The 11,479-nt window shown below is 41.9% G+C and overlaps 1 protein-coding gene across 1 annotated transcript; it reads left to right on the plus strand.

The window, feature by feature from the left end:
• Positions 1-54: 54 nt before the first annotated feature.
• On the plus strand, positions 55-11,131 carry LOC104156887 (nucleolar RNA helicase 2-like; the record flags this gene model as incomplete). Its single annotated transcript, XM_009705419.1, has 11 exons — positions 55-216; positions 1,533-1,608; positions 2,530-2,708; positions 4,382-4,499; positions 5,178-5,363; positions 6,769-6,914; positions 7,170-7,319; positions 8,609-8,770; positions 9,329-9,448; positions 9,944-10,017; positions 10,972-11,131. Coding segments are annotated over 11 exons (1,533 nt in total), but the record flags the coding sequence as incomplete, so codon positions are not given.
• Positions 11,132-11,479: the final 348 nt, after the last annotated feature.

Here is an 11,479-nt window from a genome sequence, read left to right on the forward strand (position 1 = left end):
CCCGAGGAGAGCGGGCTGGGCGACGGTGACCTTGAGCCCCCCCTGCCCAAGAAGACAAAAAAGGTTAAGGAGCAGAGCAGCGGTGTGGCTGCAGAGAACGAGGGCTCCGAGCATACGGTGGAACCTTCCTCCGCTGTAAGCGACAGCGTGACATCCCCGGCATCCCAGAGCGCGTCCGGCGACAGGGCCGCCGGAGAGCAGGACAGCGACGCCGAGGTAGTAACGCTCTGCTGGCGGAGCCCTTGTCTTGCTTAATTAAATTCTCACGGCTAATTGAACGGGCTTAATAACACTGCTGTTCCTCTTAGTTTTATAGCACTGGGGAGTGTCCGGCATCACGCTCGTTTCCAACACGTGGGAGCTGTCTCTCCATGTTGTGCTTTCCCCCTCACGGTAAATGCCAAGCCATTGGGAGTAGCTTGTCCTGCAGTGGAGGAGGCTAGCTAGCAGGAAGCAGCTTCCGTGTGCTAGCTCGTCTTGGTGTAGCAACTTGTTTAGTGTCCTGCAGCGCAAGGGTTTCTCCCTCCTGCACAGGCAGTCACCGTCCCAGAAAGGTGCGCTGCTTTGTGCTGTGGTGGTGCTTTCTCGGCTGGTAGGCCCTTTGAAAAACTATTTGGAGACGTGTTCTGTAAGGGAAGGTCATGGTTATCGTTAATTCCCACTTCTGGAGTTCTCCCTGTTTGAATTTCACCCTTGGCCTCGTACATACGTCTGAGAGGGCCCTGCAGCTTGCCTTCCTCTGTGTAGGGTCTTCTGAGGGTAGTTTTCTCTCTTGTGTTTAAGATGGGAAAGTGAATCAAGAGAGTGCTTGTTGTATATTTGGTGTAATGATGTGGTCTCTCGGATCTTTGAAGTAGAGGCTAAATGGTGAGTTTTAAATAAGTATTTACTGGTGTGCAAAGTTAAGAAGCAGTTTGTGCAGTGTACCGAGTAGGTGTGATTTAGCGGGAAAGTCCTGCTTCACACAGTGAATTGTGACACCACATATGTTTTGCTTTTAAAAACAGATTTCTACTGATTTCAGTGGACTCTGGTTAAGATTTTTAACAAGTAGTTTTCATTTCCTGACTTGCCAAGCATATGTGCACGATCACGTGGAAGGAGCAGTTCTCTTTTGTTTGCTACAGGTCTAAAAATGTGGTGCAGGTATATCTGAATTGGGGATGAGATAGCAGTAGTCATGGTTTTGAACAAGTTGTTGCAGGTAACAAAAGCAGGAAGACCTTTGGCAGGAAGTCTTTGCTTAAGACTGGTGTAAAACCAGGATTTGTTTGTAGGAATTCTGTCACGCTGAGTGGTACAGCCTGTGTCAGTGTGTCTTGTCTATACAGGGTGGCTGGATTCAAGTTTCCCAGTTTACGCTGTGATGACGTTTTTGTTTGTGAAGTACCTGTAGCATTTTCTTTTTCTTTAAACAGAAAGGAGGTAGCTGGTAAAATTGCAGTGGTAAAGCAAATACACAGCCTTTCCTGTGTGCCTATGTAGGGCATGCCTCTTAGGCTAATAAGTTTTTTTCTTTTTTGTCCTGTTAGGAGCTGACAGAAGAAGCAAAAGAAGGCGCCTTCTCCAATTTTCCTCTCTCCCAAAACACTATCAACCTTCTCAAAGGTTAGTTAGCACGATAAAAGAAATTTCTGTAAATGTCCAGAATTGCACTCTGTTACCCATATAAGCAGAGGCAGAACCCAAGGGTGAATTGTCCTAAATCATCTTACATTTATTGTGTGGTAAGAATATGCACATGACCAGTCACTGTAGATTCAAAGAATCTACTGTTGTAAGTATGAACAAAGTTTCTGTTTAATTCAATTTCAAGTGCCTTAAGGTGAGTTTATTCTTCCATGGTGTGGTTATTCCTAGATATACATTCTAGAGATAAGCGTAATGGTGTTTTGTATATGAAGACTATTTGGCTCCTGTGAACAGGTTGTGTATGATTATTCTCATACTTTTGGGCATTTTCCTATCTCTTCTCTGTTAATTTTGTTGAGGAAGTAATCACTGTAGAGTTCTTGTCCTCTGTATTGGGAAGCTGGGCAGTTCTTGTTCCTCAGACAAAATTCTCCTTGTTCCTTTACGTTTTCCTTGCTCCGAAGTTTCTCTTGGATGGATCATTTCACTTCCACTGTGCAAAATCTCTCTGAAGTTTTAGAATGTTTGAAACAAACATCCTCACCTCCTCCCCACCTTCAATACCAAGCTACCACAAAATCTTGGGCTATATCAGAAAAAACATGTTGTGGTTTGTGTGGGTTGTTTTTTTTTTTCCTTCGTCTCCTGTTGTTTTATGCCAAACATCACAAAGAAGGCTATATTTCATTGTGGAAACTGGGCTGTGTATTTGCGGGTGGAATACCTTTTGATGCTAGAGTAGGAGTAAAAATAAAGATAAGTGATTTTCTTCTAAGTTGCATCTCCTGTTGTGTACAGCATTTGACAGCATGTGCCTTACATATTCAGGCTAGTTATATATGAGGGCTTTGAATTGTTTGTTCAACTTTTAACGAAACCTTTTGGATTATCTTACAGCTCGAGGTGTAAAATACCTGTTCCCTGTGCAAGTGAAGACTTTTCAGCCCATATATGATGGCAAAGATGTAATTGCTCAAGCTCGAACAGGAACGGGGAAAACCTTTTCTTTTGCTCTTCCACTGACTGAAAAACTTCAGAGTGTCTCACAAGATGGGAGAAGAGGCCGTGCACCAAAAGTAACTTACCACTTAAGTGTTAACACCAAAACCTTAGAATATGGCAGTTTCAAAAATGGTTTTGTAATTACTTTGAGGACTTCTCTTTGGGACTTTTTTCTCCTTTATTGCTGTTTGTAGTGCTGATCACTTTCCTCAGATCAGGAGCTACCGTGTGACAGAGATTTTGCAGCATCACAGTGATAACATGTTTCATGTTTAGGATTCCTTGTGACTGCATTTGGGAGAATGGTCAGGGCAACTGCAGTAATAGCAGGACTTCTAGAATGCTGTCCTCAGGAAGTTAGCGTGTGTCTTTGGGGTTCAATTCCCTGCCTTTTCTGAGGTAGTGGTTGAGTCAGCTGGACTTGTCTTCATTCACTGAGATTGTTTCTCACTATAATTTCCATGGTGATAACTGAAGGCTTTTGGTTTGGTTTTGTTTCCCCCTCCCCGCACCTTTCGTGTCCGGAGACACAACTTAATGCATGCAAGCAGGGTTTACATTTCTACTTAAGCATGAGATGGAACTGGTAACCAGATACCTGTGATCAGATATCATATTCCCATGCAAATTAAGTGTATATATGTATCGTTAGACTGAAAAACTGCTGTAGTCTGCGGATTTGTTGCCTACTTCATCCTTCTATTTTATTAACTTTAAAGGTGATGCAAGTTTTAAAATCTTACTCTCTGAAAGATTTCTAGGGAAGAATTCAGCTCTTTGTTTTATCATTTCATTGTTAAAGAAAATGGAGGGGGGAAGGATAGGTACTGGAGGAAGGCAGGCAGGTGGAGAAGGAGGATATATGGCTAGAGTCATAGAATGATAGAATCATAGAACGGTTTGATTGGAAGGGACCTTAAAGCCCATCCGGTTCCAACCCCCTGCCATGGGCAGCGACACCTCCCACCAGACCAGGTTGCTCAAAGCCCCATCCAACCTGGCCTTGAACACTCCCAGGGATGGGGCAGCCACAGCTTCTCTGGGCAACCTGTGCCACTGCCTCACCACCCTCACCGGGAAGAATTTCTTCCCAGTATCTTATCTAAATCTTTCCTCTTCCAGTTTAAAGCCATTGCCCCTTGTCCTATCACTCTCTGCCCTTGTCAAAAGTCCATCCCCAGCTTTCTTGTTGGCCCCTTTAGGTACTGGAAGGCTGCTGTAAGGTCTCCACAGAGCCTTCTCTTCTCCAGGCTGAACAACCCCAACTCTCTCAGCCTGTCCTCACAGCAGAGGTGCTCCAGCTCTTGGATCATCTTTTTGGCCTCCTCTGGACTTGCTCCAACAGGTCCAGAGTGCATCGTGCTATGTATCTTTTAGGATCTTACTCCTCCAAATTGTTCAGTGACTGTTCCTGTCCTTTAGTGCTGAACTGCACCTGCATTCTCCTTGGTAATGTTATTGAAATGTCTGTTTTATCTGGCATTAACTTAAGAAAAAAATGTTACTGTTCTGCATCTCAGTTATATTGTAATGCTTTGCCTTGTTTCCTCTTGCTGGCTATGAGGCTGTGTGGTGCAGGCTCCAGATGGCAGGAAATATTGCTGGGATGGTGGGGAGCTGTGGGCACCTCTGGAACAAGTGTAGAATAAGAATGGGAGCACAAGCTGTTTGATGTGAAGTAAACCCTTTTCTCCGAGCACCCTCTCCCAAGCACAGCTACATTTTTGTCTCTCTCCACTCCCTCCAGGTGCTGGTTCTTGTTCCAACCAGGGAACTGGCCACTCAGGTAGCCAGAGACTTCAAGAATCTCACCAGGAAACTGTCGGTGGCTTGTTTTTATGGAGGAACTCCGTATAAAGCACAGCGTAAGTAAACATGAAGGAATTACTACTGGATTGGAGTTGACTTTCTCAAAATGGATTCCATGAATAAAGCTGGCTTTTTTCCCCCCCTCAGAGTTTCACTTTAGTCAGGAACCATGACATTGCTTTCAAATGAAGCATGCAGCCTGGGTTGAATTATTTTAGTTCCAGTAAATCTTTATTTAAAAGAATGGTTGTCGATCTGCAAAGCGACTAGTCCTTTTAGTTTCTTCTTTAAGGCGTGTTTGTATGGTTTTTGTGTGGACATATACTGGGACTAGACGACCCTTCTAAGGAAAAGAGAGAACTGTGTGTGTACACATGGCTTTTGCTGTCTCCTGAGGTAGCTATGAAAAAGAATTTAGCTGGAAAACTAAAGTGTTTTTCTGTAATAAAGCTCTGGAGGTTTCTAATGCCAGCTGATTGCTGCTTGGAAATTGGTGTATTTTACCATAACTTCGTGTGTGGTTCAGCTGGTATTCCTGACAGAGCAACCTGGACTGCCATTAAGTTTACTTGTTTGTTACCTGGAGTGGAGCTAGTGCTTTATTCAGAGATTAAAGTGAAAGGCAGTAGATTTTTGATTCTAAAATTAGAAGTATTGCTGTGTACTGGTAACTTCTTACCTTGTTGTCTCTTAGCATTCTAACACTGTCCTTGTTTTTCTGTCTTCTCTTCCAGTTGATCTCCTTAAAAGTGGCATTGATATTCTAGTGGGAACTCCTGGACGGATCAAAGACCACATTCAGAATAGCAAACTGGAACTTTCCAGCGTGAAGCACGTTGTTCTGGATGAAGTTGATCACATGTTAGACATGGGCTTTGCTGAACAAGTGGAAGAAATCTTAGGATTTGCTTATAAAAAAGGTAAATTCTGACAGGGAGAGGAATAGGGGACAATGCAGAAAACACAGTTATGCTACTTTGAGAACTGCTGGTGCACCCCCAACTTGAATCCCTTGTGCCATGCTAGTGTCAGACCTCAGAGAAAAGGGTAAGGTGGTATTGGAAAATGTTCAAAGTAAGGTGACAGATGGCTGACAGGCTGGAATGGCATCTCTGAAAGGAGTGGGAGAAAAAAAATACAACAGACAAAAAAAGCAACAAACCCAACCCAACTCCCTAAGCACTAGTGTTCCTCGTGCTGAGAGAGGTGACTGAGCATAGGGTTAGGGTTATGGCATGTCTGTACACTTGTCATCACACAAAGTTGATGGCTAGGGAATATTTGCTCTTTTCTGATGTAGTGGGCATTCAGCAAAGCCACCAGGTAGCAGGTACAGAGCAGAAGGAGGTTATTTTAATAGTGTGAAGTTCCTTGCCACATGGTACTAATGCCAAAAGATTTGAAAAGTGACTTGATGAATTACTGGAAGTAGAAATATGAAGGATTACTAATAGCAAGGTTATCACTTCTGGCTCTGGAAGCCACGAGAAGCTGGTTGCTGGCAGTTTCTTCACATCTTTGTTAACTACACTTGACTACTGTTGGAGAGAGTACATGAGCTTTGTGGTTCTTAGGTTTGACCCAGTACAGCCACTGTCATTTTTACTTGACTCTTTCATTCTCCCCGTGTCTGCAGAGTTGGTCTTTGTCCTGACAGCCAAAAAATACAGATGGTCTCTTAAAAAAGGAAATCTGTATAGGTTTTGGAAGAGTTGTCACAATTACTCAGCCCTAAAAATTTTCTTCATAACTGGAACATAAATTGTGACGAATAATTAGCGTTCTTTTGCAATGTGTGTTTGTTTCTGTCTGATCCTGTGGAGCTATGAAGGAAGGTTAAACTTTTTCAAGATGCTGTTTGTTTAACTGTTCTTACCTGGGGTAATCTATCTTGTATAATTCTTGCCCTTGGTCTGCAGAGTGTCCTTTTTAGCCTGCCTTTTTCCTTTGCACGTAGCCAACATTGTTCACAGCTAGTTAGCACTGGAATTCCAAGCAAGGAGAGATTGAGACAAGAGTGCTTTCAAGTATGTGGGAGGACTTCAGCTACAGTCTAAACCATTTTTAGCAGATGATCTAGAAACGTGTCTTGCATTTCTTCTCGGGCAGAATGAAGGATTCAGTTTGGTCTGGTTAAAAGTACTGTAATTTTGCCTTTGGTGTGTAAAGGGTATTAAAACGTTTTCATTGCTTCCGAGTTTCTTCTTGTAGCTGACACTGCACGTACAAACCTCTCAATTGGAGAGCAATTCTCTTGCTTTTTTTATCGGTTCTGAAGTTTCAGAGTCTGTTGTGATGACTGAGGTTGGTGGCCTTTCCTTCCAGGTTCTGAGAACAACCCCCAGACACTGCTGTTTTCTGCAACTTGTCCACGATGGGTACATGATGTAGCAAAAAAATACATGAAAGATGAATATGAACAGATTGACCTGATTGGAAAGAAGACTCAAAGGACTGCCACGACTGTGGAAGTGAGTGACCCTGCTGCAGAGCAATGCAGGTCCTGAGAGCATGTGGCCTGGATGAAATGGACTCTGCATTGACTTTACAAAAGGGGGTGTGGGATGACTTTTCACGTGATTGACACAAATTTTTTAAGCAAAGCTTTCATGTGGGGGCAGTAGTTTGCAAGCTTAAAAAAAAAAAATCTTTCTGCATTCATTTTGTCTGTCCTGTGTGTGGCGTAGATTGAACATAGATGCTGATGATGTTTGTTTCCCAAACAGCACTTGGCTATACAGTGTCGCTCATCTCAGAGAGCAGGAGTTCTTGGGGATATCATTCAAGTCTACAGTGGCAGCCGTGGGCGGACGATTGTCTTCTGTGAGACCAAAAAGGAAGCAAACGAACTGGCTATGAATGCTTCGCTCAAACAGGTACTAGGGTCTAAACGGAGAGCAGCAGTTACGGATATTCAGGGATTGAATGCCTGGAAATAAATACGAGGTTGCACCTGTGTGGATGAAGTTGTTTCTGTGGGTGATTTTAAGACTTATGAAAGCTGTTTCTAAAAGTAGAGCTTTGCAGTTAAGGTACCCTCTTGGGTGTGATTACGAATTTATTCCTTTGGCTTTAAAATCATGCAGGACAGGATCAGTGGAAAATACGCAGTTATGCTGAATAACCAGGAGATAGTAATAATGGTAATAAACAGGACCTAGTATAGTGCACATATTCCATCTCATGTCAGTGTGCTTTTCGAATTCCCATCTCTTAATGGCATTTATTCGTTGAACAGTCAGCATTCAGGAAAATCCAACTAATACAGTAGAATGGAATGTCTTGTTGCCCTCGGAAGGTCATTTACTAGTTTGTTCAGAACTCGGGTGGTATATTGAGCAGGTTTTCTATGCTTGCTTGAATTATTACCCTTTATTGAGCTTGGGGAAAGGTGCTGGATTTTTTTTAGGGAAAATCCTGGTTGATACTAAATACTAATTTATGGAGAAAGAGCAGTGATGGGAGTACATGGTTTGTCCAGTATTTGATAAACGTCGTGTACCATCCACGTTAAAATCTCACAGCAACAATTTATGTCTGTTGGCCCTGCTGCTTTCACAGTAAATCCAGTGACTTTGTTCTTGTGTCAGTATGTGATGCATTTTTCTCCTATGCTAGTAAGTTATGTTTTAGCATGTCACTCGTTTGAATTCTGAGCTTGTGACTCTCCCCTTTCTCCTTGTCAAACGCTTGATCTATTTCTTGTTGCATTAAAAGTAGAGGTTTTTCAGATCACCTGCAGGGTTTGGGAATGCCCTGAAAACCTCACTTCAGCTTCTCTGGGTTTTGGGATGGCTTCCCAGGGAAGGGAGCAAAGTCTCTTGCTAGCTCTTGACAAGCACTGCTTAAGTAAAGTTAAGCTTCCATTTGTTCCAGTGGAAGTGAAAGCTGAAGTGGGCCCTTTTGGCATGACAGTCTGCAAATTGTATGGTTTTGCTGTTGGTATACTACAAATAACATTATGGAAAAACTACTGCTTATGAGTATTGATTGTCCCAAAGAAGGATCAAACTACAAAGTAGGATGCTTTATATTCCTTTGGTATCAGCTGTATAATTTTCTGCTGCTCTGCACAATATTTTGGGTTTTGTAATTAAATGTCTTTAGATACTGCAGCCTAGACTCCTCTGTTGAATGACATGTTAATGGTTTGTTTCGCTGACAGGATGCCCAGTCATTACATGGTGACATTCCACAGAAACAGAGAGAAGTTACATTAAAAGGCTTTAGAGATGGTGTGTTTGAAGTTCTGATTGCAACAAATGTAGCTGCCCGTGGTTTGGATATTCCTGAGGTTGACCTTGTTATACAGTGTTCACCACCAAAGGTAAGTCATTACGGCAAACTAAAATTGTAATTGATTTTTTTTGTGACAGAACAGTGGGTTATTTCTCTGTTTCACCAGAAGTACGTTCTGATTTGCAAAAGAAGTGGATTTTTTGTAAATGCAGGCCTAGAATTTCCCAGTTAAGCTTTTATATTTTCAGCTTTGATTAAAGTAGTGCTTTTCAGTGACTCTGGCAAGTTGCAAGATAGCTTTTGACATTATTTCAGCATTTCTGAATTCCTTCTGAATGTTGTTGAGTTTCATAACGATTCTAAAATACTCCTGCTTCCTTTTTCTTCTTTTGAAACTCCAGTGGAGCTTTTTATTTAAAAAAAACTTATGTCAATAGTGTTTGTTAAACCTGAGGCAGCATACCTTGGGCATGGTAGCATATGCAAACCCGAGTGGTTTGTGTGTAGTTACAAGTTTGAGACATAATGTATCACTCCTTAGGCTTCTGAATTAGAATTTAGCTTGCGTTTTCTCTCTCACACACTGTATAAATGTCAATGATTTAAATGACGTAAGGTTTTCTCATGTTAATCTGAATTTCTGAAGGATGTTGATTCCTACATCCATCGTTCCGGACGTACAGGTCGAGCTGGCAGGACTGGGATCTGCATTTGTTTATTTCAGAGAAGAGAAGAAGATCTTCTAAAACAAGTTGAGCACAAAGCGGTGAGTTGTACCTCTGACCTCTGCTTAATGAAATTATTCAGCTTCTGAAAAGACTCTGCCGCTCTCAGACTTTGTAACCATGACTTTTTTATGAGTCCTGTATGGGACTCATGTCTCATAGTCCAGTAGGCCTAAAATGTTGATATTTAGTAAGCATTCGTAAATGCTTTTGTATCGGCCTGTTCTAGTGTCTCATGAGTTTCCCCATGTTGGCAGTATTCTGTTGCTGTCAGCAGGCAGACTGTGACAGAAATGCGTGAAGGAGTGACCATGCCTTTCATTACAATCAGCATGTAAATTGCTGCAAAATAGCTCCAGATTAACAAAGGCAGGAACTTAAAGAAAAGCTTTATTCTAGCTTTAGAAGTAACTTAAGTAACGACTGTGATGTTCTAAACAGCGAGTAACTAGAGGTCACAGTAATGTGACTTGGGTAGGGTTGAGTTGTAGAGTGCTGAAAACACCTTTAACTGTAATTTGTTTTTTTGATTTCAGGGGATTACATTTAAGCGTATAGGTGTTCCATCTGCTACAGATGTAATTAAAGCTTCAAGTAATGATGCCAAGAAGTAAGTTTATTTATCTGTTCTTAAAAGATGTCTACCAACAACAATGTTGTTAATGCAGAGCTTTAAGGGATCAGACCTATATGTGAGCGTGGCTTTGCCTTTGTCATAAAAGTTGGCTGGTTTGCCTGTAGGCACTGACTTGTTTTCATAAGATGATAGCAATAAACCTCTGTGTGCTTGAACATAGACTCTTTCATAGAACATAATGTTCTCCCAAGTTCTTGCAAAAATTAACCTTTGTTTATGTCATCAGAAATTGATAGCAGAACTGGGAATTACTGTTACGCAGGGAAAATGATTTTATCCACTTAGATGATACAGTAGCAATGTGTAAAGAGCAATACTTAGTATCCTAAGGAGTTACTCCGCAGTAGTGAGAGTGTTGTAGCCCTGTTCTGTGTTTCTTTATAGCATTTTATTCTCAAGGGTTGGGTTTTTTATTTCGTGCAGCTCTGTTTACATTTGCTGCCTGATTGGTGGAAATGGTATTGACAGAGATGATTATAATTTAATCAACTGGCACTGAGATTGAGAAGTGCCTTTGCCCCAGCCCAGCAGTGGCATTGTGGTGGTTTGCTTCTCTTCCTTGTGAAGTAAAAGCAAGGGATTCTTGGGTTTGCTGGCAACATTTTCTTGTGGATTCTTGGGTATGGCCTTAAGAATGCTGATATTTTAGAGCCTTGATGTTTTTATCAGTGCTGTCAAACATGTCACGTAGATCCCCAGTTTTGAACACATCTTTCAAGAGGCTTGGCTTAATGAACAGAGAAGGTGGGTATTCAGCATCCTGAAGGTGTTGAGTTAAATGAGTGGTAGTGAGGCGTGAGTGTGATAGCCAAGGCTTTTAGAGATAACTCGTTAATCTTGCAAGCTGTTGGAAGTCTATGTCTTAAACATAACTGCACTTCACACTGGCCTTTACTGATCTCTTAAACTTTTGTTGTCACCATGTAGGTTGTTGGAGGCCATTCCTCCTTCTGCAGTAGACTACTTCAGAAAATCTGCTCAAGAGCTCATAGATGAAAAAGGGGCAGTTGCTGCCCTGGCTGCAGCTCTAGCACATATTTCTGGGGCATCTTATGTACAACAGCGGTCCTTACTCAACTCAACTGCGGTAAATAACATTATATCTGTGTTAACAAGAATGGATGAATGAATTGCTTGCGTCTAGTCCAAGTGTGGCATCTTCTTCTCAGGCTCTTTCAGCAGGGTTTCTGAAAAGCTGTTATCCTCAGCTCCTGGTTTGTTGCTTGTTTCTTAACTGAAATCAGCTCTTACTGGCACCCTGCAGGAAAACAGAGAAACTTGAAATCAGTTAATAAGTTTTCTTGTAATGAGACTTAAAAGAATTTCTCCAGAGATCTAAGTGACAGAAGACTTTTATGCTCTAAGAGAGTTTAACTAATGACATTTTACAAACTCATAGGATGGTTCCTGCTGTTGTAGTTTTCCTTTCCCAGGA

This window comes from Cariama cristata, unplaced genomic scaffold (assembly GCF_000690535.1).
Source record: "Cariama cristata isolate BGI_N322 unplaced genomic scaffold, ASM69053v1 scaffold39388, whole genome shotgun sequence".
NCBI classification, from domain to species: domain Eukaryota; kingdom Metazoa; phylum Chordata; class Aves; order Cariamiformes; family Cariamidae; genus Cariama; species Cariama cristata.